The sequence below is a fragment of the Diospyros lotus genome, chromosome 8 (genome assembly GCF_014633365.1).
Source record: "Diospyros lotus cultivar Yz01 chromosome 8, ASM1463336v1, whole genome shotgun sequence".
Taxonomy (NCBI): Eukaryota; Viridiplantae; Streptophyta; class Magnoliopsida; order Ericales; family Ebenaceae; genus Diospyros; species Diospyros lotus.
This window is the reverse complement of record NC_068345.1, coordinates 41120071-41144680: the sequence shown is the minus strand read 5'-3', so window position 1 is coordinate 41144680 and position 24610 is coordinate 41120071. Positions and strand designations below refer to the sequence as shown.

At 37.0% G+C, this 24610-nt stretch overlaps 5 protein-coding genes across 7 annotated transcripts; 2 read left to right on the top strand and 3 right to left on the bottom strand.

Moving 5' to 3' along the window:
• On the bottom strand, positions 1–978 carry LOC127808157 (nuclear transport factor 2B-like). The gene is made up of 2 exons (XM_052346565.1): positions 285–978; positions 1–175 (listed from the first exon to the last, which is right to left on the bottom strand). The coding sequence occupies exons 1-2, from the start codon at positions 588–590 to the stop codon at positions 101–103; spliced, it is 381 nt and encodes a 126-aa protein (XP_052202525.1). The 5' UTR covers positions 591–978; the 3' UTR covers positions 1–100.
• Positions 979–1130: 152 nt separating this feature from the next.
• LOC127808156 (thiamine thiazole synthase 2, chloroplastic) lies at positions 1131–2689 on the bottom strand. The gene is made up of 2 exons (XM_052346564.1): positions 1670–2689; positions 1131–1496 (listed from the first exon to the last, which is right to left on the bottom strand). The coding sequence occupies exons 1-2, from the start codon at positions 2585–2587 to the stop codon at positions 1329–1331; spliced, it is 1086 nt and encodes a 361-aa protein (XP_052202524.1). The 5' UTR covers positions 2588–2689; the 3' UTR covers positions 1131–1328.
• Positions 2690–5397: 2708 nt separating this feature from the next.
• Positions 5398–7349, top strand: LOC127807263 (probable xyloglucan endotransglucosylase/hydrolase protein 8). The gene is made up of 4 exons (XM_052344963.1): positions 5398–5870; positions 5960–6060; positions 6136–6338; positions 6716–7349. Exons 1-4 carry the CDS (start codon positions 5672–5674, stop codon positions 7116–7118), a joined length of 906 nt encoding a protein of 301 aa, XP_052200923.1. The 5' UTR covers positions 5398–5671; the 3' UTR covers positions 7119–7349.
• A 943-nt stretch (positions 7350–8292) lies between these two features.
• LOC127808372 (uncharacterized) lies at positions 8293–16130 on the top strand. The gene is made up of 4 exons (XM_052346893.1): positions 8293–8460; positions 8568–8685; positions 15116–15207; positions 15802–16130. The coding sequence occupies exons 1-4, from the start codon at positions 8445–8447 to the stop codon at positions 15864–15866; spliced, it is 291 nt and encodes a 96-aa protein (XP_052202853.1). The 5' UTR covers positions 8293–8444; the 3' UTR covers positions 15867–16130.
• Positions 16131–16393: 263 nt separating this feature from the next.
• On the bottom strand, positions 16394–19578 carry LOC127808371 (protein translation factor SUI1 homolog). 3 transcript variants are annotated; one of them, XM_052346890.1, is made up of 4 exons: positions 19444–19578; positions 17271–17383; positions 16947–17152; positions 16394–16800 (listed from the first exon to the last, which is right to left on the bottom strand). In XM_052346890.1, the coding sequence occupies exons 2-4, from the start codon at positions 17305–17307 to the stop codon at positions 16702–16704; spliced, it is 342 nt and encodes a 113-aa protein (XP_052202850.1). In that variant the 5' UTR covers positions 17308–17383; positions 19444–19578; the 3' UTR covers positions 16394–16701. The 3 variants fall into 3 exon arrangements, with proteins under 3 accessions (XP_052202850.1, XP_052202851.1, XP_052202849.1); XM_052346891.1 differs by having other exon boundaries at positions 17271–17376; positions 18494–19491; XM_052346889.1 differs by having other exon boundaries at positions 16395–16800; positions 18494–19491.
• Between the last annotated feature and the right edge of the window lie 5032 nt (positions 19579–24610).

The window sequence follows — 24610 nt, the reverse complement described above, 5'->3', positions numbered from 1 at the left end:
TGCAAGAAATTGAGGTTAATTTCGTTATCACGAGAGAGCAATAAGATCAATCGACAGTAATTGCAAGACAGATGGTACTTGGTCAATTAGCAACCGCATTTCAACCATAATTGAGCCGGAAGATCTCATTCTGCACAAAGAGCCTACCCTCCGATGCAGGAAGCAAATGAAACATCTGCAACACCAACGAAGGTAGATTAAAAATTAATGGGCGATGCAATTCATACTGGATGGGTTTTTTTTTTTTTTGGGGGGGGGGGGGGGGGGGGGGGAAGAGGGGGGACCTGGCTGAATCGGAGAGGGTGATCCTCGCCGGGGAGGCGGAGGCTGCCGCTGGCGAAGACAATGAAGCCGCCGGTGGCGGGAGAGGGCTGGGAATCAATGGTGCTGATGGTGTGGCGGCATTCGTCGAAAGGCAGCTGATTCAGTTTGGCGCAGATTTCAGCGCCGCCTTCGATCCTTTGGCCCTCGAAGCTCAGGATGGACGAGGCCTGGTACAGGGAGAAGAGCGAGGCCCGGTGGTTGTCGAAGAGGTTGTAGTAAAATTCCACAAATGCCCTCCCTATATTCTCTGCCGCCTCTTCCTCCATTCTCTCAGCTCTCTGCTTCTTCTTCTTCTTCTTCTTCACCTCCCCGAGACATTATATAAGGACGAAATGGGTCTGATCTGGAGCGCAAAAACATGGTGCTAGTCTCTCCCCATTTAGCCATCGAAATTACGGTTGAAGCCCTGTAGGAAAGAGTGGAGGATGAGGGAGGAATCCACCATCCATCCATGCATGGCTGCTGGCAAGCAAGGCATATCGGAGGGCAGTGCTGTAATTTGGGTTGCGATTAGGAAGAGTATCCAGCCTGCTGCAATCGTACGCAATGTATAGCATCTTAACCATTGTCGGGCTTTTCGGCCGTCCAAATGTACTTTCGGTCCTAAAAGGTTTCACTTAATTACTTGTTTTTGCAATCAGGGTTTAGATTTTTCCCTAAATCGACCGGTTTGTAATCTTATAAATATTATATACATATATTCGTATCTATTATAGTAATTTCACTTAATTTTTAGCAGTCCAGTTTGCTGGGTTTGATCTTCGTTGCACTTGCATGGATTATACACTTACAAAATGCATAAAGGATGCTGGGAAGGTTGTGAGAAATTTTTATTGAAGGGGCAACACAGCCAGCCATGATCGGAAACTTGGAACTTCAACTACAAAAGATTTCAACTTTTCTTCAACAGCTTCTGAAAATTGCGAAACAACATGGCCCAAACTAATCTACATATCGTTCTGTCCGCTCGATTATGTAAAATTAATCGTCTTTCTTGAATCTCATCAAGCATCGACAATCTCCCCTGCCTCTGCAGCAGCAAGTATGAGCTCTGGTTGAAGGCTTCCCTCTTCACTGTATGTCCCATCAAGAGCATTGGGCTCGCCCAGAGCCCTCAGTGCCAGATGGGCCGCCTTCTGGCCCGATATCATCATCGCACCGAATGTGGGGCCCTGCGTCGAAAACCCACGACAATTAATTCATCATTCTCAATTAATCCAAAGTTAACCATGAATTTACCTTAATTTCTTTTGGGTGAAATTTATACTAAAAATTATATATGCACTTCTGTAAATATTTTGTGACCGCGAACTATAGCAAAAAGAAAGAAAACTAATTTAGTTACCATTCTTGGAGCTCCATCGATTTCGGCGACCTCCATTCCGGTGACAATCATGCCGGGAACAATCTCCCTGGTAAGCCTAACAATGGCGTCTTCCGCCGTGTTCATGTCAAGCGCTTTCATTCCAGGCACACTGTCAATCATTCCGATGCTTTTCAGCCTCTTAACGCCGGTGGCTCCGAACGGGCCGTCGTGGCCGCAAGAGCTCACCACCACCTTAGCCTCCATCACGTTCGGGTCCATACAAGACTGCGTATCATGGTTCATCGAGACGAGAGCCCAGTTGGTCACCACTCCGCCGACTCTGCCGCCTTTTACGATCAAATCCTCCGCCGCCACCGCGTTGAACAGCTTGACGTTCGGCCGGGCAAGTAGCTTGCTCATGATTGTCGACGTGAACAAGGCCGCGTGCTTGATCACAACGTAGTCATCCTGCTCGTCGTACTGGATCTCCAGCTCGTCGAGGAATTTGTGAGCCGGTTTCCGAACGATCATGGCGGAGAACAGTTGGCCGCCGAGCCACGCGCCGCCGCCGGGGCTAACGGACTGCTCGATGATGGCCACGTTGACGTTGGGGTTTTTGCTGATCTCGTAGGCGCACGAGAGGCCAGCCGCGCCGGCCCCGACGACCACGACGTCGGTGTCGGCGTACGTGATCATGTCCATCATGTATCTGCGGGTCATTTCACGGGACACCACGGATTCTTTGATGGGTTCGAACCTGAAGGACTGGAGGTCGTACGGCGGAGGGGCGGCGGCGGCTATGATGGCGGAGACGTTCTGTGGGGCGGCAGTGGACTTGATGGTTTGGACGCGAGATGCAATGGGCAGGCCATGGAAGGCTGACTTGTTGTCGAAGAAGGAAGGTTTAGGGTTTTTGGAGATAGATGAGGTGAGACTTACCGTGGCCATGGTTGCCATATGATATGGGGCCTAATTTCTCTGCAACTACTGGGTTTTGTAGGTAATGAAGAGGGTGATACTGTGACAGTGGTGAATGATGAGCACACACTGGACTGCTTGTGCCAGTATGTATATGTATATATACATGGAGCAGTGACAAAATATCTTGGAAAAAGATCTTCAGGAAAGAGAGATAGAATTTGAAAGGTTAAGAATGCTTCCAGGGATTGATAGATATTTTTAACAGGAAATGCTATTTTGATGTGATACTACTGTTACTGTATATTATATAAAAGATATTCTAGCTCACAAAAAAACGCTATTTGCTTATTAAATTGAACTCACCGTGCAATCTTATCAATTTAAAATCACGTTACAATATAATAATAATATCATAATATATGGCAGCCGTTGGTATTTCGTGATAGCAAATTAGGAAGTTTTTGTTGGCTTTCAGATGCCGCCAAAGCTATAAAACTGAGCTGGAATATGATTTTATTATTTTAAGGGTACTGCCATCACGATAAAGTTAAGGTCGGAAACCTTTTTACACAAAATATCTGTTATTCATGATGTGACCTTTTCATAATTATTTTTATATTTTATTTTAATATAAATGTATTTAAGACAGCGATTTTGGATTTTGGATAATTATTGTATTTAAGACAGCGATTAAGATACAATAAATAAATTTTATTTTTAATAATATTTATTTATTGCACTTTTTTTTTACGTATAAAACACTCATATTAATTAATAAAATATTACAAAATAGTAACTAATAAAAATATTTTATAATTAAAAAATAAATATTATCTAAAAATGAGGTTTCATCCGTGGACTCCTTTATCTGTAAAAAGACGGTGAGCTCGGCAAAGCCCAATAACTTGTAGCGGATGGGCTTGGCCCAGAGAACCGTGGTCTCGGGCCCAAATTGGCGGCTTCTCCCAATCTCATGCCACTGAATTATTTGATTTACTGTAACGTTAATTTAAATAAAATTAGTTATATGTAATAATTATAACTATCAAATTGTTATTTTATATTTATTTAAGTATAAATAGTAAAATAATTATTAAATTAATTAATTAATAATGCACATAACGTAAATCATGTAATATTACAGTAATTATTTAACTAAAATTCTATAAAAATATCGTTTACAATACTTTTATTAATCTTTTAGAGTAAGAGAACAAATTAATGGTAATAATAATAATAAAGAAAAAGGGGAAACCATTGAACTGCATGCGGTGTTGTGGCTACTTTTGAAAGCCAAAGAACACGGGAAAGAAGAATAATTAATTAAGAAATGCAAGCCTTTTGTATTCAATTGGCAAGTGGGTCATTGTATAATAATGGGTATTTTAAGCAATTAATTAATGGTATTTACATGTACAGCTTCAACCCTTGGGCAGGGCACCGACACATTAATTCATGGTCACGTGACTCATGCCTGTAATCCATGTGACTCCATTTTCTATCTATCTATCTATCTATCTATATATGTGACCAGACTGTTTTTTGGGCTTAGGTTATCATTAGACTTTTCATTTGCATACACATTGAGAGTTTGAAAGTCAAATTTATATTTTTTTCTGAATTTTTACGTATTTATTATATAATTATTTAAAAATTTTATTATTTCAATTATATTTCTATATTTGTATCTTGAAGCAATTTAACTTCTTGTATTTAACCATTTTTTCATATAATAATTTAAATTTTTTATTATTTTAATTACATTTTTATTATTGTATTTTTAAACTAATTTCATTTATATATTTTGATTCGTAAAAAGAAAAAATATGAAATAAAATGAATTAATTTATTTTTTTTATACATCAAAATATAAAGATTAAATTGACTCGATAATGCATGTAAATGGATATAATTGAAACAGCAAAAAATTTGAGTTGTTATATTAAAAAAAATTAAAATATAAAAATTAAATTGATTTGAAAATATAAGTGTAAAAATAATAGAAATAAAAAAATAAATAATTATATGAAAAAATGTAAAAATATTGAGAAAAATATGAATTTTGGCCGGCAAGGGTTGAGAAGTTCTATCTCACGGCTGTAATGACAGTCACTCCATTGACTCAACTGAATAATTCAAACGGATGGACCAATGATATCAAATACCCTCTTCTCAATTCGCCCAGCTGTTCAAGTTTTGACTGTGAAAGTGAAGTGAGATGGCTAAATAACATGTAATCTGAACCCCACATGGGCATTCTCCCTCTGCTTTTATTGGTTAATGTGATTGTCTGATTGGCATGGCATGTTGGTCACCTTTGTTACCCCAGGAATCTCTCTTTTTCCAGCAGGATTTCACGGCTTTTGGGAACGTCTAATATGTCGCCGATATCCAAAAGTTCCCCGAACAGTTAAAGCCAAACAGGCCCAAGAAAACATAGTTTAGTTTCGAAGGTGTCTCTATAATCATGAAGTTTGACATGAACAGACCTGCCGAATTGGGATTGAATTGGAGATCTGATTCCCATAATTTTTACCGTAGATTTAAGCACAGTTGTTCTCCCCGGCAAATCCGGTTGTCAAATCTAGAAACTTTCTACTATTATATGACTGGCCAATCAAAAAATAAACCTCCACTATGATGCAAAGAATATGGAGCCCACGTACCTGTTCACTACCGCAGAAAAACCCAATCAAAGGGCAGCCTGTACTTTTCATGCCCATCTGGCCATCTTCTTCTGCATCCTGGCATTCTCTGTGTGAAATTTCTAAAAGACCCTTATGACAGTCCCAATCTCTGGCTCTCTGAAAGCGCATTTATGCTTTGGGAGCCATCAAAGTCAAACTCAAACCCCATTAGTTGTATTTCAAGCAAGTTTAATGTTCCCCATTTCGTGTTGAATTTTGAGTGCTGAACGATGTTTGGGGCGTTTTTAAAGGATAAAGATGGACACATTGTGGTAGTAGCAAAGGGATTCAATACGAGTTTCCATTCCTGCCCTTGACAGGCACAAGACTCTAAAAACACACCATCTGTTATTTGTCCTTGCTCCTCCTCCTCCTTTCTCAGATCAAGCAGAGAGAATCAAATTACTCTGTTTTCCAAGCCTTTCCAGTCAGAATGGGGAAACGGGTCTCTCCATTAGCCACTCTTCTCCACATTACAGTTCTTCTAGCTTCCTCTTCTCTTCTCTCTCTCTCCCAAGCAGCTGAACCCAAAGATGCATTCCAAGATAATTTCAGTATAATGTGGTCTGAAGACCATTTCAAGACCTCTGAAGATGGGCAAACCTGGTTTCTCTCCTTAGACAAAGACACAGGTATATATATGTGTATGGGTGTATAAACACGTACTTGCCATTTTTGTCAAAATTTCTATGCAAAAATTCTAATATATAAATATGAACAGGATGTGGGTTCCAGACAAAGCAGAGATACAGATTTGGGTGGTTCAGCATGAAGATGAAGCTGGTGGGAGGAGACTCTGCCGGCGTGGTGACAGCCTATTATGTATAACCAAATCTTGCCTTGAAGATTTGATCTTTTGAAGATAATACAATGGCTGAAATTGAGATTTTCCTGCAGATGTGCACTGAAAATGGGGCCGGGCCGGAGAGAGATGAGCTGGATTTTGAGTTCTTGGGGAACAGAACCGGGCAGCCCTACCTCATTCAGACCAATATCTACAAGAATGGAACCGGTGGCAGGGAGATGAGACACATGCTCTGGTTTGATCCCACTGAAGACTTCCACTCCTATTCTATCCTCTGGAACAACCACCAGATTGTGTGAGTCCTATTACCATTGGATGGCACACACCCTTCACAAAAAATAATAGAATTTATCAATGTCCGACCTCAATAATAGAAACCTTCATAATTGCCTAGGCTTTACGCGGACAAAAATTGAGACAGTTCTTATCACTATTCTAGGTAATTAATCACACACTCTAAAACTTCTACTTATTTGGTGGCAACACATTCTGACCACACGATTTTAGTAATTGGGGGATGCACGTCGCTCGTATCCCTGAGCTGTGCTGTGCTCACTCGAAGAACAACATTTTTGTATCAGAGATTTTATGTCAAATCACACCTATCATATTATTTATTATTCAAGGATTCTAGCTTATGAAAATGGCTCTGCCATGGGAATGAACCTGCAGATTCTTTGTGGATAGAGTGCCAGTAAGGGTGTTCAAGAACGCAGAGTACTCAAACAACTTCTTCCCGAACGAGAAGCCCATGTACCTTTTCTCGAGCATCTGGAATGCAGACGACTGGGCGACGAGAGGCGGCCTAGAGAAGACTGATTGGAAGAAGGCTCCATTCGTGTCGGCCTACAAAGACTTCAGCGTCGACGCTTGCCAGTGGGAAGATCCCTACCCGGCCTGCGTCTCCACCACCACCGACAACTGGTGGGATCAGTACGCCGCCTGGCACCTCAACGATGACCAGAAGCTGGATTTTGCTTGGGTCCAGAGGAACCTCGTCATTTACGATTACTGCAAGGATTCTAAGAGGTACCCAACTTTGCCCGAGGAGTGTTCGCTTAGTCCATGGGATTGATTCATCATTCATCATCCAATCATCCTCAAAGCCTATGATTCTTGTTAGTTTTGTTTTCCTCCCTTTTTGGGTCTTACTTTTTGGATTTTGAATTGGAGATATGAGATGTGTATTGGGTCCATTGTCATTGTATTGGGTTTATATTCTCTATTCAATTTATATATCATTCTTTATTGGCATGAATTTCAATTTTTGATTAAAACTAAATGTGATAATGGGTTAATAAATAAATAGAATTGCACTGAATTGAGTCAGTCAATTTCACTAAACTCAGACTCGATTCGATGAGTTAATTTCTACTTTCTAGACTCTTATTCGATGAGTTAGTTTCTACTTTCTAGACTTAAGTTTTAAGAGTTTAAGTCAAACTTGAGTTTAAGTCAAACTCAAGTTTAAAAATAAAGTATACATTTCAAAATGGGACAAGAAATAAAGTTTAAAAATTGTTTCCTTATTTTTAAGGCTTTTACAATGTAAGGGTTTCAAATTTTAGAAAATAATTATTACTTAATTACAAAAAAAAAAAAAAAATCACCCAATATGTAATTTATAGTGTATTTTTACATCCCAGTAATATATTTTGTTCACAAAAGTACCAAGTATTTTGGTTGATATTAATAAAAAATTCACTCAACTTGTTATCCATCAAATACTCCTTTGCTACATGATAGAAAAAAGTCCACCACTAAAAGATCTTATTTAGAGTTTGAAAATTTGAGTTAGGAGATTTGATTAAGAATTTTGCTTAAGGATTGTGCGTTTAATTCATATAACAGTAAAATCTCACCAAATAAATATTTTGACCTTATAAACTCTTTAATATCTATTTATATATTTTACTAAGATACTAATTATAAGGGTGTACATTTGATCAGTTTGATATTGTTCAAATTAAATATATTAAATTCTTAAAAAAATAAACAGAATTAATTAAATAGATGCTCAAGTTAAAAAAATTGAATCAAATGAAAAAAATTGAAAAAAAATTAAAAATTTGGTCAAAAATGACGTTATGAGGTTAGTTATTTTGATTTTTTTAATATAAAGATTAAATAAAATTAAAATAAAATAATCAAACACATAAATTTAGAAATGGAATCCAATAGGATCGAACGTGCCTAACTAATTGCAATTTTAGAGTAGAAGGGTATATTAGTCAAATGAGACAGGTCACCTGGCACCTGGCTACATTCTACTATTCCAATTCCAGAAACAAATTGGATAATCGGGGCTCTCTCTTCCCTCTTTCCCGTATCTGGCTTCTTCGCTCTTTCGCCGGGCATTTCTCGAAGGCATATATAATACACAGAGAGAGAGATTGAAACAATGGTGTGCGAGAAATGTAAGTGTTTCCTCCCCTTTGCGAATCGATGTGCATCCTGTTATTGATTGTTTATACGCATCTTTAGAAATCTTGATTGAGGTTATGGACGGTGGCGGTTTTTGAAGGTGAGAAGAAATTGGCGAAGGTGATAGTGCCGGACAAGTGGAAGGAAGGGGCCAGCAACACAACCGAGAGCGGTGGCCGGAAGATCAACGAGAACAAGCTCCTCTCGAAGAAACACAGGTCCCTTTTCTACCGTCGAATTTGTTAATTTTATTCGCTTGTATAATATTCTCGATGTTTCTTCTGTAATCCTGTGTGTTCGCATCGATGTTTTGTTTCTGAAATTAGGGTAATTTTAACTATTTAGCCCTGATCTAATAAAACCTAGTTTTTAGAGAACAAGAAGGAAGAGCTTTTTTGACCTATATTTTCCATGTGCAAGTTGGTATACTAATTTGAGTTTGATTTCTATTGATGCTCTTTTTATTGATGGATTACACTCCCAAATTTGCCAACTTAAAAAATCATATCTGTGTATATGGGAAAGGGGAGAACAAACTAGGGAAAGTAAAATCATATTAATCTTTAGGGGATTCCTGTGTTGCTTAAGCTGCATTGTGCCCATTACCTCCTTCCCTTTACCCTTTTCCTTTCATGCCGCATTGAAATTGATCTATTGATTTGCATTCACCTGTAGAATGTTTATAAGTTTTTCCAATGTCTCATTTTCTTCAAATCATGGTTTATGTCAGAAAGCATTGAAATTTGAACTGTTTAGACAATTATTTTGGAAACCCTAGTGTCGCTGCTGGGCGGTGACAATAATGACTTTTCTGATTCGGTGAGAATCAGATATAGTAACCGAGAAAGATTGAAGGGAATTTAGAGAAGAGTAAGGAGAGAAAGAGTAGAGTGAGAGAAAAGTAAAGAGAGAAACTGAGAGAGAGTTCAGATTGTTCTTCAAGATAATCAATAATGCTCCCCAAGAGTGCCTCGGAGAGTATATACACTCTTAGCAAGGGTCTGCCGCAACAGAATATTTCCTACAGGCGGTTATAACAACCGCTTTTGCCCTATTCTCACCCTTACTAGTGGGCCCCCCCTAGGATAACAATCTGATAACAGAATTACAGCTAAGAATGGAAATACAAAATTACAAATAGCAAGAAATAGCAGCAGTAAATGAAATACAAATAACAGCAAGATAAAAAGAAATTAAATGGGCATGTTGGTCGCAGCTTGTGACACCTAGTTAGAAGAACTTCTCTACAGTAACAATAACAATATCTCAAGTCTTAATTCCACTTAGTGGAGTCAACAACAGGAATTCTAGTTTGCTAATCATTCCATATCTGGTCATTGATATGCCCCTAGGGTTTGGCTAGGGTTTAGGAAGGGAATTTGGAAGATATGGAGGGAGATTAGACTGAAAGAGAGGAAGAAATAGCAAGAGTTGGAGAAGATTTACACAGAGAGAGAATGGAGGGAAATTGAGAGAGGGAAAATGGAATTCAATTATCATTCATTTGCTAACTTCCTCTAACTACTCAAGCCTATTTATAGGCTTACCATTGAAGATGCTAATAACAACAACAAAAAATGCAACTAATAAGGAAAATACATGACGTGTATTACTTAATATATCCTTAGGGTTCCTTGGGGTTGTGACAATCTCCACCCCTTCAAACAATTCTTGTCCCCAAGAATTGGCAGCTGTTGAACCCATTCCTCAACCGATTCTATTCTTAACAATGTGGTTTCTTCTTCGCCTTTTCTTGTACTTATCTCGTATTTGCCTTTTCTTTTGCCTTTCCATGTCTTTTTCTCCAAAAACAACAGTATTAGGATTTGTTGCAGCACCTATTTCAGCCATCCACCCATTCTTTGTTGCTCTCAAAATTAATTCCAGTTGATCGGTCACGCCTTCCACCCTATCCTCTCTAACAGTAGAGAGTAATTTGAACTGCTTTGCAGGCCAAAACCTGATTCGATGTTGCCACTCTCCCACAGAAATATGAACAAGCAAAGCAACAAGAGTCTCGTTTCTCTCCACAAAAAATTCCTCCACCATCTTCCCAGCATCTGCTCCTTCCTCATCTCCAGTAGAGGTCTCCTTCAATGGGGTATCTCTTACTTCCTGCACATATAAACTGTGATTCCCACCTACCGCCTTGCACGTTCTTTCCTCCTTGCTGGATTTTTTTGTTACAATTGGCTAGTCCAACTCCAAGTTTTCCTTAGATTCGTGTTTGACCTGATTTGTAGCCATAGAGGCTCCTTCAATCTATTGGCTGCTCTCAGTAGATCTGTTAGGCTGTAGTTCGTTCTTTCTAAATATGGTTTCCAAGGCGTGTTCTTGATCCCTTGCTTTCTCAATCGCTTGTTTCACAGTTGCAGGCATCATCATCTTAACCAATGATCTCAATTCGTCCTTTAGACCTCTAATAAAATTGGAGACAAAGTATCTCTCCGTTAAGGCAGGTTGCAAGGTCAACATCAAAGACCTTAATTCTTCAAACCTGTCTTGATACTCCATTACCGATCCGACCTGTTTAAGTTTGTGAAATTCGTCAATCGCTTCAGTCATTAACTTCTCTCCAAACTAGTCACCTCAATCCTCCACAAACTCAGTTCGATTAACCTCTATTTCAGTTGAAATACTGACCCGATACATCCTAGCAAGCCGAACCAGCGATTCGTCCGTTTGATTCTGCGTTTGCTTGAAGTTAGCGCAACTTTTCTCCCATGATTGCACAACATTTTCCCCAGTTTCCTCAGTTCCTCTTGAGTTGAATCCAGCAGATCTTCCCATAGAGAAATGCCAAGACTGCTTCATAGATATACTATTATCATGAAGCTTTTCTTTTTGGTACAAGTCCATGGCATAATCAGCATTGCCACCTATGAATCCTAGTAAAGCCGAAAAATCTTCATTGCTGAACTCTTGGTTTTGCTGAACAATGGGACTAACTCCAAGGCCTTGTTTACAAAGTGAACCCAATTGTCCTTGAGACCCTCCAACAGAACTTGGATGGCTGGTTAGCTGGACATGGCTCTGAGATAATGGCCCCCTGCAGTTGGATAGGAGTTTCCTAGCATAGAGATCACCTGGGAAGAAGCTTGTTGAAGTACACCATTGATTAGCCTGTTAGGGCCTTGAATACTTAAATTTCCAAGCCACTGTTGGCAGCTAAATTTAGGCGAGAAGCAAGACCAAGCATAGATAATCCTCCACTACAACTCATACTTCTCCCAATGCTTCCTCCACCTACCGTATTTCTCATTGAACTGGTTATTCAAGGACTAGCATTTCCTAGAATTGGAGACACTCCAAGTCCTGGAACAACACTACGGTTACCCATTGCTGCAGCAGTTGGCAGAATGCTAGGAATAGAACCACCAACTCCATTATTGCTGCTACTAAATCCAGGGCTTCCAACAGAACCAATTCCACCTCTATTTGTCATGCTTGAGTAACCATGTGAGCTTCCAATTACCCCATTACAACAGCCTGTTGATCAGCTTCCAAGGACCACTCCGGAAACTTATTCAGGTACTCAAATTCAGCAACCTTAGATTCCAAAAGACTAGATCTGAATCAGCCTTTAGTTGCTGCTGATGGCCTCCAAATCAATTACCCTTCAAACAACCTGTTGGCTCTGGTTAATTTCAAAAGACAACCTGTCCTAATCAGCTTTGGAAATTTGCCCGCAACTTCTGAAATCAACACTTCTGTTACGCAACTCTAAAACCACAAATTCAGAAGACAACCTGTCCCAATCAGCTGTTGATTGAATTTGTTCGGCCTCCAAATTCACCGGAATTCAGTCACTGAAATTGCTTCGATAAATCGCCAAGACCTACTGATAATCGATTGCTTCCAATCCGCAACCTTAGCGGCTTCAAGTTCAGCCAATCTAAATTCACTGGAATCTAAATTCAGCAACCTACTCCGCCTCGATCACTACTAAGATTGCTTTGGGAGTCGCCCGACTCACCGCCTAAGGACGATCGACTCCATTACAGTACTTCAAAATCGCCTCCAGATCTCAAATGAAAATCACCGTTGGAAATTAATAACAGAGAAGTATCATTCCACTCGTTAGAATTCCGTTAGATTGCCAAAATTCACCCTTGGACCGTTTTCGATCGCACCTTCCTTCCCACCTCGATCACATGCAGTGACCTAGACCAGTTCCTAGAGTCGCTCGCCTTGCATTGCCTGCAATTCTGACCCTCATTGATTTGTCGAGGACCATCGGATCTGTTGTAGCTAAGTTGTCACGATCCTGCTTTGCTACAGTCTTCCTAAGGACACGATTGGTTTTTGTGGTTGCTAAAAATCAATCGGAATACGTTGATCACTGTCGGAACTCTCCCAACCCGCGTCGTCTTCAATTCCGAGTCGAAATTGCTTTGATCGGCTTCGCCTTCCCAATCTGAGTTCAACTCTAGCTTGCAACTGGTCGCTATCTACTCACAACCAACGCCAATCAAGATTCGCAGTGGATTCACCACCCAATCACCGTCCATTTCAGCTTGCATCGTCGGAAATTGCTACTTCTTCCCAAACTTACTGTTAAGGATTGTCGGAATCACCGCCGCTTCCGGAACGCCTACTGCCTTGATTAGTTCTGCAATCTATCGTCTGAACTCCCCTGCTGCTACTGGATTCCGTAGTAGCCTTCAAATTTCGAGAATCAACCTCCATGGGACATCAGATGTTGATCCGTTAGAGATTAATCAATAAAGAAAGCTGCCGAGGAACCTGACTCTGATACCAAATGATATGCCCCTAGGGTTTGGCTAGGATTTAGGAAGGGAATTTGGAAGATATGGAGGGAGATTAGACTGAAAGAGAGGAAGAAATAGCAAGAGTTGGAGAAGATTTACAAAGAGAGAGAGAGAGAGAGAGAATGGAGGGAAATTGAGAGAGGGAAAATGGAATTCAATTATCATTCATTTGCTAACTACCTCTAACTACTCAGGCCTATTTATAGGCTTACCATTGAAGATGCTAATAACAACAACAACAGAAAATGCAACTAAGAAGGAAAATACATGACATGTATTACTAATATATTCTTAAGGTTCCTTGGGGTCGTGACAGTCATATCTTCTATAATGGCCTTATAACTTATATCATACCTAGAAGTGTCTTGGCAAATATTTCTTGGTCTTCTTCTACTACTTTTGCTACATACTTATTCTATTCGGTCCACTCTCCTCATAACAGTTTTTATTGGTCTTCTTCTCACCTAACTAAACCATCTTATTTTTGTCTCATGCATCTCACTGAGGAGTCAATTCGACTTAATTATGAATGATCTCGTTTCTAATTTTTCCTATTCTTGTATGGATGCATATCTATCCTAGCATCATCATTTACGTTACGTTTATATTTTTCACATGTTAAAATTTATTGCTCAACATTTTGTGTCTCACAACAAAGTTGGTCTTTTGTTTTATAAAATTTTTCTTTTAGCTTTAGTGAAATTTTACTATTACATAAGGGTTAAAACATTAAATACGCTATTTCATTTTAACCATCTTGCTTTAATTCTATAGATAATATTCCATTTATCTCTCAATCCTATGGATGATTGATTAAAAATATATAAACTGATCTTTTATTGATCTTCAAGTCTCACCATAAGGCCATCAACACTTACATTTTTACTAACATATATTCTATACATTTGGTTTTCAGTCTCTTTAACTTAATACCTATAGAATCTAAACTATTCCACCATGTCTCAAGCTTATTATTCAGAGTTTTTTTTTTTTTTGGTCTCATCCATAGGACAAAGTCACCTATAAATAGCATACACTATGGCACCTTTGCCTGAATTTGTTATTTTCCCCTATTCTATGTTATATTTAGACGTAACAAGTATATTCTAAATTTGAGTGCTACTCACTGATGTTTGCTTTGTTAATGAATTATATTCCAAATTTTGTACCTTGAATGGTAGATGCGGCAAAAGATATTCCCCTCTTTCTTTTTTGTTAGATGAGCTATGAACATGCATTTTTATTCTTTGCTTGGACAACACAACAGTGCCAATATCACTACTTGAAGACTTAACTTGCGAACACTGAACACTGATATTGATGGTATTTTTTTATAGTAAAAATTAATGATGCTTATGAAATGAAAGAAAATTGGTTTAGTCTCTCTCTCTCTCTCTGTGAAAATGGTAAAATGAAGATGGAATTAAATACATGTCAAAAAGGAGAAAATTGGTTAGTCGCTCTGCACCTGCAGCTGGGTTGTATTTGCAAGATTGCTGAAAGAATGATAAGAATGATATCAGATGGATACAAGATAGGGAAGGGAAAGTTCATTACTATTTGGGAGTATTTTACTTATTTGCAGTGTAAAACCAGTACTGGAACTAAAATGAAAATGTGCTGCATAGTTGGTTCGGTTTAAGATTTTTCCCCTTCTACCTGTACAATTAATTGTTTCATGACTTTCTTTCAGGTAATTTTTCTTTTTTTAAGAACTCTTACTAGCTCCTGGTGTACTGTTATTATCCAGTGATTATTACTAATATTGCCACAATATCAAATGCGATGACAATTTTTTCAGACTAATTGTTTTTTATTTCTAGTTTATGAAACAATTGTACCTCATTTATAATTTTGGAAACTGATTTCTTTGTAGATGGACTCCGTATGGAACTTCCAAGTGTATAATTTGTAAGCAACAAGTGCACCAAGATGCCAAGTACTGTCACACTTGTGCTTACAGCAAAGGTAGTGTGACTTGTAGCTATTTCTGTAGTAATTTCAGTTGCAGTTTTATGCATAGCTCCGTTTTTTGGGGTTTTTTGATTAGCAATTTTATGCACAATATTAATTTGGTCAAAAAAGTGAAGCAAGTCATGCAAAAGATGAAAGATGATATCTTATTAAGTATGGAAATGTACGGGAAAGAATGGTATTTTATGGTTAATGAAACTATTTTATGTGATCTTAAATAAAATAGAATGCCTGATATATGAAGAAAGGATACTCTAGTGTGCATTTACAAAAATAAATGAGATGTTTCAAAGTTGTAAAAATTATAGAGAAATCTAGCTAAGGAGCTAACCTATGAAATATCAAGAGAGTATGATTATTTTTAATAAAATTGGAGTGACGCGGTAAACCTGTTGGGAAATATGAGAAGACCAGCAAATGCACCTATTAAGAAAGTGGATAGGATAAAAGAAATTTATAGTAAATGCACTTGGTGGGAAAACTTTTAAACATGGCATATAGGATGTAATAGGCTTATAGAACATATAAATAGGTCTTATTTTGTTGTTTCTTTTGGTGAAATTAACTAATATCCTGTGTATTGTGCAGGAGTATGTGCAATGTGTGGTAAGCAAGTCCTCGACACCAAGTTTTACAAGCAAAGCAATGTATAATGAAGAAGATTGCAGTTTTTCTACTTTCTAGTGCATTTACCTTTGCTAGATGTCATGACTAGCTTGATTGTGGGAAAAAAGCTGTAATGCCGACACAACTATTGACAACCATGGTATGTCCACTTATGCTGAATGCATACCTTTGTGATCGATGAAATGTGCCAGTCGATGTTTATCCCATTACCCTATTCGGCTACTAACTGGCTGGTGCTGTTGAGCTTTTGACATGTTTTATATGAAGGTTGATGACTTGGCCTCGGGAAACTGTCCATGTTATAGACTTGTCGCATCAAATTGGACTTTTGTACAGATGCCACTCGTGCAATTTTCAGCCCTTTCTATGTTGTCGTATTCTGGGAATTGCTATTAAATTCGGTACTTAACTGAACTATTAAGCCTCCATGACCAATTGACCATAATAATTAAACAAGAAGCGTCATTAAGAATGTCATATATGCATGCCCAATTGGTGCTGATTGGAAGAACCATTTCAGTAGATATCCTATTAAGAGGGCTAAATGGCTTATAACTGAACCCTTAAACGCACGTATTCCATTTCCCTTCACATACAGCATACCAATAACATTGGGAGGATCGTTGCTGATTATATGGCACACAGAATGAAGCATTTTTTCTTTAACTTGTGATCGTTTGAAAATGAACATATGAAAACAGAGAATGTAGAACGGATATATAAGAGTAACATGTTCAAGCAACATTAGGACTACCAGCTGCTGCTGAACATAGATTCAGAACACATGCCGTTGAAAGCAGTTTATACTCGGATATGGCAGCAGTTGCACACAGACAGAAGATCTGCCGTTTCTGCTGCAACTTAAAAACCATGAATCTTGATCTGTTCCTTCTTCACAATGCCAGCCTGAACAAGAAAGGTTGAGACGTTCTTCCTTTGATCGCCTTGAAGTTGGACGACCTAAGCATATAAAAGGTAGTCAGATACAACAATAACAATCACAAGCCTAAATCTTATTAGGTAGACCCTACCCGTCTCTATCGGTGAAAACAAAAGTTAGCGAGTCAAAACCATATCATATTTAGTATATTAGCACATAGGGTAACCTGGCCGAGCTCTGGGTCTTGGACAACAGTACCATTGCAGCAAAATTCCTTCTTCAGGTCTTTGAGTATCTTGTTGTAGCTGAATTCCTTCTTCAACCCCTGGACAGTGGTCAGGCTTTTCCTACCATTGCGCTGCTGTACGCGGATATGTACATAGTCCTTTGACCCAGCACCTGAGTTCTCAGCATTTGCCTCGGCGAATGCATCTGTTCATGACACCGATGAAATAATAACACTATCAGTTCAATTTCACTGCCCTCTTATGTACAGTTTCGAACTAAAACAATAACCCAACAAACACAAAATCGAACAGTGTACACATACCAAAAGTTGTTGGGATCTGGATATCGAGTTCAGACATGAACCTTGACTGCTCGAATTGAGATGACCAAACAGGCAGACAGAACTCGGTTGCTTCAAAATTGGATTGCTAAGCACTAAGACAATGTGTCATATGTCTTTAAAATCTCATAAATGAGATTGAACATAAGCTATAAACATAGAGCAAAGCCAACTTAACTCGGTAAAATTCATACAATGGTAGCAATTACTACTAAGATGACAAATCAATAGAAAACAGTCAGACTGAATCAATGGTTATGTGGGTAAAGATAAGAAATCACATCTTAAATCACACAAGACCTAAAAAGATTCACATTAGAAATTTTTTATGACAACTATAGCTGGAAACTCTATTCAAAGTGATTGTGAATTTTGGTTTCCTGTATATTCTTTTTCTAACCTAAACAACAAATAAACAAAGAAATTTAATTTGAATTCTTTCATTTGCCCCCAATCTTTTTCCTCTCCTTCCACAAAATCCTAGTTTTAAAGGATAGTGCAATTACAGATCTGGGCGCCTTCTCCCACTTCAACCTCTTCCAAGCATCAACTTTTTTATTCCTTAAAAGAAAACAAAAAATCGCCTTTTCATGATGTAACTGTTCAATAAATCATATTCTTTTGCTTTATGGCTATTTTTAACTCCACAATCTTAGACGTGAGCATCCTAAATAAAGTCGATTAAAACAAGAAATTAATCCCGAGAAAACAATGACAGAAGAACTTGTAAAGCGCGTGAGCGCGCGCGTACACACGACAATGACGTAAACTGAAGCATGAAATATCACTCATCTGTTAGCCAAGTACAGTTTCTTCTCACATTCTTCAACCTAATGGTGAATGAAGTTAAAATACAAAGAATGGAAAAGAATGCTTCTTGTCAAGGTTTAAAAAAAAAAAAAACAATAGAAGCACCAAAAAGCAATTTTTTTTCACAAAGAATTGCAGTCTTTTTAACCCCTCCAGAAAAAAAGAAAGAAAAATCAAGAAAGGGATATTTGCAGAAGCAAGAAATGACAAAGAAAGAAGAGATAAACATACATAGGTAAATACAGGACAATGAAACGGAACAAACACATCAAAATGACACTCTGCCTATTCACCCAAGAACAGATTTTTACAACCCAGAAAAACAAAATCGCAATCTTTTCAGCAAATGACATATGAAAGCAAATTTCGTCGAGTAGTAATTATTCAACGAGTACCTGATCTGGAAGAAGGGTTTGAATTGAAACCGACAGAGAAGGGGAGAAAGAGGGAGAGAGAGAGAGAGAGGGAGAACAAAGGTTGATCCAAGAGAGGAAGGGGGTGGGCTGGAATTTATAAATAGAAGAGCCGATTTTGACCGGACAGTTTTACACGTCTTAGTGTTGGGAATCTGGTGGAAGCGGAGTTCAGTTCCCGGGTTTCCCGTTTGGGATTCATTATTTTCTTTGTTCTATTTTTTTCATTAACCCTTTTAAGGTAAATCAAACAATATAGAGAGGGAGTTTAATTAATTATAGATATTGTTTTATTTAATTATAGAACTTGAATAATTGGATGAGAGAGGGAGTTTATTAACTAAATTTAAGTGCGAAGGAAAAGAGGTCAAACTCGTTGCCTGGCCACAGAAGTTAAGCTGTTCTCTAGATATATACGGCTGTATATTTATGCTCTGTTTGGATGTAACTATTTTTATATAATCAATCCATGCAGAGAGATAAAAACACGTTGTTTAGACCTTTTTGATTACTTTTTTTTTTTCAAAATTTTAATTTTTTTATTAAATTTTTTTCCATCTTCTACTAAACAAAAGACATTATTAGAAGCAAAAATCATTGTCGAAAGTGCACAAACTTTTTTGAATCGTGTTACATGTGCCGACAAAATGTACAAGTTCGATGATCTGAGGAAGTCCGATCAGACTTTATAGATTGGACTTTATTATCAATTATATAAAACCCGGTCAAATTTCATCATGAAGTCTGATTGAACTTCATCTCAATCGGACTTCATCATGAAACTCAATCGAATTTTATCATGGAATAAAACTCAATCAAGTTTCATTTAGCATAGTTAGCAGCGACAAATGACGTCAGGACATTTTTGAATTTTGACACCTTTGATCATTTTTTTTGTGACTTAATTATTTGTACGAATAGCATTTTTTAACCTTTTTTCACAGCGAAGGCGGAGGACTGAGGTGGAGAGTCGACTCCTTTTGGATATTGTAATCCGCCAAAGTCCGGCTATCCTCCAGCTGTTTACCGGCGAAGATCAGCCTCTGCTGGTCCGCCGGATGCCTTCCTTGTCCTGAATCTTCGCCTTCACATTGTCAATTGCATCCGAGCTTTCCACTTCCAGCGTGATGGTCTTGCCGTTGCCGGTGAGTGTGATCTGCATTCCAACGCGAAGGCGGAGCACCAGAATGTCGAGTCGATTGTGTCCGAGCTTTCCACCTCCAATGTTTTGGTCTTGCCGGTGAGAGTACTCTTGACGAAGATCTGCATCTGTACAAACGCAAGGAATATAATCACGAAAATCGTCAAATCCAGAGATAAACAGAACCAAATCGACTCGAAATTTTCAGAGAAGCAAATTCAAAATCCAAATCCCCTGACCTTGATCGGAGAATTACAATTGACGCTCTTCTCTAAGCTCGTGCTGGAAACTTGCAAATGCGATATGAAGGAAGAGGCGGTTAATGGAGGGAGAGTTAAGGTAACCGATTCTTCAAAGGCAAAGTAATAAGTCGAAACAGATGGACCCAACGCAACCAACATACACTAATTCGGGCTTGGAGAAATCATAGCCATAATTTGGGCTTTTACTTGGGCCTGGAGAAGTCAGTGGATCAATGGGAACATCATCCCAATAGTGCACATGTTCCTCAGCAGCGGAGACAGTGACCAGTGACTCCTCCTGCCCTTGGGATACTGGTCGCCCACGTGTCTCCTCCACAACGTTACAAGTTTCAAATTTCGGAATCCAACATTTCGATGTGATTTTATGATTGGGGAATCTATAAAAAATGCTCAATAGGAGAAGGACATGACCAGTGAAGCCCATTCCACCACTCGCTCGTATCTTGTAGATAGATTCACATCATCAGACACAGAAACGCCCTTTCAGACACCATATATAATATTGCAAGCTCTATATATGATATCTTCTCCCAAATCCCAATTATAGAAGACGATACACTGAACCTTGTGATGTGTTCTCCAAGCGTTCCACATCCTCATATTTCTTCACAAAATCACAATATTAAATTTATTCTTTTGTTATCATATATATATATATATATATGCAACTTTAATTAAACAGTTAAACTACAGCAATGTTTAATGTGTTTTGAGGAGATCTCAAGTTTTTAAGACTTTTTATATATATGAACTATTTCATGAACTAGTTGTAGTTTTGCCATTGGAATTGCTTTCGAAGTACTACCCCCTCTTATATAGCTTCCAAAAGTCAAAAAGCTAGGCAACGGGTAGAAACCAATTGAATGAAATAAGAATATGAAAAGCAAATTATCATTAACTTTGAGCATCATTAATCTCTATTGTTTGTCGCAACTTTCAATATGGGTGATAAGAAAGTTGAAGAGCAGTCACGATCTCTGTTGGCCTGAAATTAAGTTGCCCCCATCATCATCATCATCATTTTCCAGTTCTTTTCTTCTGTCAATTCACTCAAACATCATTGCTACAGTTGTATCATTTTTATTATATATATAATACTCTTTATCTGTTATACAAAACACTTGATATTATGATATCATAGCATTTCACCACTACTACTACTGCTGCTGTCAATTCTTTTCTTATTGATGATCAATGTGGGCATAGACCTTTAACTTAAAACTTTAAATCAAATTGTTAAACGTCAGTTGGTGACCAACTTTTTTGCCTTAATTAACGATGATTAGGGCATGCAAGAGATGATCGGAAGCTTGGGGTGATGGCTGGGATCCATTCAAATGGTGCCACGTATGCATGTGACGTCTGCCGACATGGAGTGTATACACTATAATTCATGTATGCGTGCCAGATGACAGAAACAAAGAGTGACAGACCGAGCAGTAGGAATAATGAGAACCAAATGAAATGAAATGAAGATATGTGGTAGACCCCCAGCTTGGCCCTTGCCTTTAGTCATCCAGAGGTTGATATTAGTCACCACCCGATCATTGCCACCATATCTTGGATTCCCCCACCCTCCCATCTTCTTCCCGCTTTTGATATTAGTCTCATTCTCTCATCCACATCACAATTATTTATTTATTTAAACTACAAATACTTTGTTAATCTTACTTTTATGGTTAACAACAATATTAACAAAAATTCTATTAATTATTTAGTAGTTAATGATTGTTATTTCTGTTTCTTAGAAACAAATGATAATAATAATTTGTATTATATGCGCGCCTTAAACACCTCTCATTACTTAAATTTCTCGATATAAATAACTATATAATCAAGTTAGGAAGGTAGGATGAGAATAATGTTAAGGATAACAACATAATTAAGTTGAGATTTTTTTTTTATATACTTCTAAAATAAGACATTTTTTTTTCTATGTTAGGTCTATAAATGAATTACTGTCTATATGTTATGATTCGATTTTAATTCATTTATTTAGTGATTCAGTATTATATTTATATTCGATTGCTTAGCTAGCTAGGTTGAGTCTCAAATTTGATTATAGAAGATATAATAAACGATATGTATATGAATTTATTAGTTTCGATTCGGTTAGGATGTGGATTAAATTAAAATAAAAATATATAATATATTATCTATACTGCATAAAAATAAATATGAATAATTAAAATTAATTAACCAACCCATTTTAAATACTGACGCCATTGAAAAAAAAGTTAATTATTAGTATCTCTCATTTCAAATCCATTTTAAATACTCTCCATTATTCTTATTGGTGACTATTATGTTGTTGAACCTATTAACAAATTTAGTTAAGATTTAGATTTGATGTGTCATGAGCAAAGGCACACCAAAAGACAAAGGGCCCATTCTAAAAAATAAGGGGGGGGGGGGGGGGGGTTAATTATCTTCGAGAAACTAAAGTATAAAGTGTCTCGAAGGGACGAGCAATGAGGACAATAGTTTTCTAGAGATTGAATATAGTTCAGTCTCTTAGAAACCATTATATATCATGGGAAATTGTGACATCCCCTAGGGATCTTCCCTGCAAAAGAATTTCAAATAATGAACAAACATAATAAATTTTGACATTTAAAAGTCTTTTTATGAATTTTGTAAATGATAAATATTATTTGTAAAAGTCTTAACCCTATAGTTGATCTTAGGATCCTAAACATGCTTATCACAAATCTCGCTCTCCCTTATAAATAAATAAATTATCATTTTAAAAAAAGATATGTCTGATATTAATTTCAATAATATTTATTACAAGTCTCTAGCAAATGTAAGTGTTTGACTTAAACATCATAATGATATACAGAATGATATATAGGGATTCTCTAGCGCCCTCTAATTATTCTATTTCTTGTTGATCTCAAACGGTTTGATAATGATTTTTTTTAATAAATAAATTTATTGTTGTGTTCAAACGACAACATAATCAAATTTAAGTTTAATTTATTATGAGTTGATATTAAATATAGATTTTTGCAAAATTAATTACAAATATAATAAATAATAAAAATATAAATTCATTAATTCTCACCTAACTTGAAGCTTTTACAACACGTCCATGCGGGGCAAGGCGTTGGGCAAGCTCATCACCAATGTATTGGTGCTTGTGTAGGACAGCATGGGACGGCAGTAATAGCCGAGGTCACGCGCAACACAAGCTTGCCCTCGTGCGCACAACACGTCGAGGTAGCAATAAACGGCCCCATGCTCGTGTGGCCCATGCCAACGCAAGGAAGTTGCACAGGCAAGTTGCAGCCATGGCAGTGCAGGGCAGCTAGTTGAAGTGACGGTTATGCGGGCACGCCACGCCCCCCAGTTGGGATGGCTAAGTGACACTAATTATACGACAATTTTTTTTTAGCCTAAATACAATTAATATCTTATTTTTAAAATAAATAATAAATATATCGCATTTTGAATAATTTATTTTAACTAATAAATATAATTATTTTGCCCCATTATTATTTATTTTATAAAAGAATTTTATTTGGGGATAAGGCTGTCCGGAATAAATCACCATCTCTTCAAAAATCAAAATATTTGCTCCTAAGTCCTATTCCTTAGGGTGTCTTGTTAAGCAAATAATTGACAATAATTGACCCTACTGTACCCCTACCAAAATATCTCCCCTGGCCCCTCTCACTGTAACATTAAAAAGCTTGCCAAGCGCATTCTCCATCGCTCTATCCAATAATCCATCAATCTTTTCAGTATGCTTGCCGTCAGTACGAGTCATCATTTGGTGGGTTCAGTTATACAGTGATTTTTTCTAAAAAAAAAATAAACTAAATTGATGGAATAGTTACTCAAATAAAAAAATTTAAAATTTAAAAAACAAAAAAATACAAACACAGAGAAATAATTTGAAGAAAAAATATTACTTGACTAAGAATAAAATGTTACTTAATAAAAATAAATATTATTTAAATAAAAATAAGTATTATTCAAATAAGAAAATATTACTCGAATAATTTTTACAAATTTTAGTTTAAAAATATTATTTAATTAAAAAATTATTATTCAAATAAAAATGATATTACTCGATTAAATTTTTTTTTTTAGTCAATAATCAATAAATGAAGTATAGAGACTAACACTCTTGTCCAATATTTATTACTAGATTAAAGTATTTAATTACTTAATTAAGTATAATTTATTTGATTAAGAATATTTTTTTAATTAATTAATAATTTGAGCATTGAGATTTTGATCGATTTAATTATTTTTATTTTTTTAATAAAAAGATCAAATTGAATCAAAAAAATTAAATTTAAAAATCATATTAAATTGGTCCACAAATTGAACCAAACTGAACAGCCAACTTTGATTAGTCCAATTTTAAGCATAAATCCTTAATTAAAATATATTCACTCTGCTTAATTAAATCCTTAATTAAGCTCTCTATTCCTTATTTCCCTTAATTGTCATTCACTCTGCTTTTATCTCTTTTTTAATTTACTTAATTAAAATATTTTAATTAAGCACTCTACTTTGATGGATGCGTCATATATATATATATCTGCCGGTTAATGCAAATAGACATGGACGTAGACGGCTCCGTGCATTACCATGCAAGCAATACTAGCTAGTTCTTGATAGTAAATTAGCATATATCATAGTATCAATGTTGACGCTAACGGGTACGCATTTCTGCTTCTT

Coding starts and splice junctions, on each gene's coding strand:
- LOC127808157 (XM_052346565.1), bottom strand. CDS start 590: ATGGAGGAAGAGGCGGCAGAGAATATAGGGAGGGCATTTGTGGAATTT. Junction 176..284: donor ACCCTCTCCGATTCAGCCAG/GTCCCCCCTCTT, acceptor TTGGTGTTGCAG/ATGTTTCATTTGCTTCCTGC.
- LOC127808156 (XM_052346564.1), bottom strand. CDS start 2,587: ATGGCAACCATGGCCACGGTAAGTCTCACCTCATCTATCTCCAAAAAC. Junction 1,497..1,669: donor TCGATGGAGCTCCAAGAATG/GTAACTAAATTA, acceptor TTTTCGACGCAG/GGCCCCACATTCGGTGCGAT.
- LOC127807263 (XM_052344963.1), top strand. CDS start 5,672: ATGGGGAAACGGGTCTCTCCATTAGCCACTCTTCTCCACATTACAGTT. Junction 5,871..5,959: donor CTCCTTAGACAAAGACACAG/GTATATATATGT, acceptor AAATATGAACAG/GATGTGGGTTCCAGACAAAG. Junction 6,339..6,715: donor TGGAACAACCACCAGATTGT/GTGAGTCCTATT, acceptor ATGAACCTGCAG/ATTCTTTGTGGATAGAGTGC.
- LOC127808372 (XM_052346893.1), top strand. Junction 8,686..15,115: donor CTCCTCTCGAAGAAACACAG/GTCCCTTTTCTA, acceptor ATTTCTTTGTAG/ATGGACTCCGTATGGAACTT. Junction 15,208..15,801: donor CACTTGTGCTTACAGCAAAG/GTAGTGTGACTT, acceptor TGTATTGTGCAG/GAGTATGTGCAATGTGTGGT.
- LOC127808371 (XM_052346890.1), bottom strand. CDS start 17,307: ATGTCTGAACTCGATATCCAGATCCCAACAACTTTTG. Junction 17,153..17,270: donor CCAGATCCCAACAACTTTTG/GTATGTGTACAC, acceptor TGTCATGAACAG/ATGCATTCGCCGAGGCAAAT. Junction 16,801..16,946: donor AAGACCCAGAGCTCGGCCAG/GTTACCCTATGT, acceptor TTATATGCTTAG/GTCGTCCAACTTCAAGGCGA.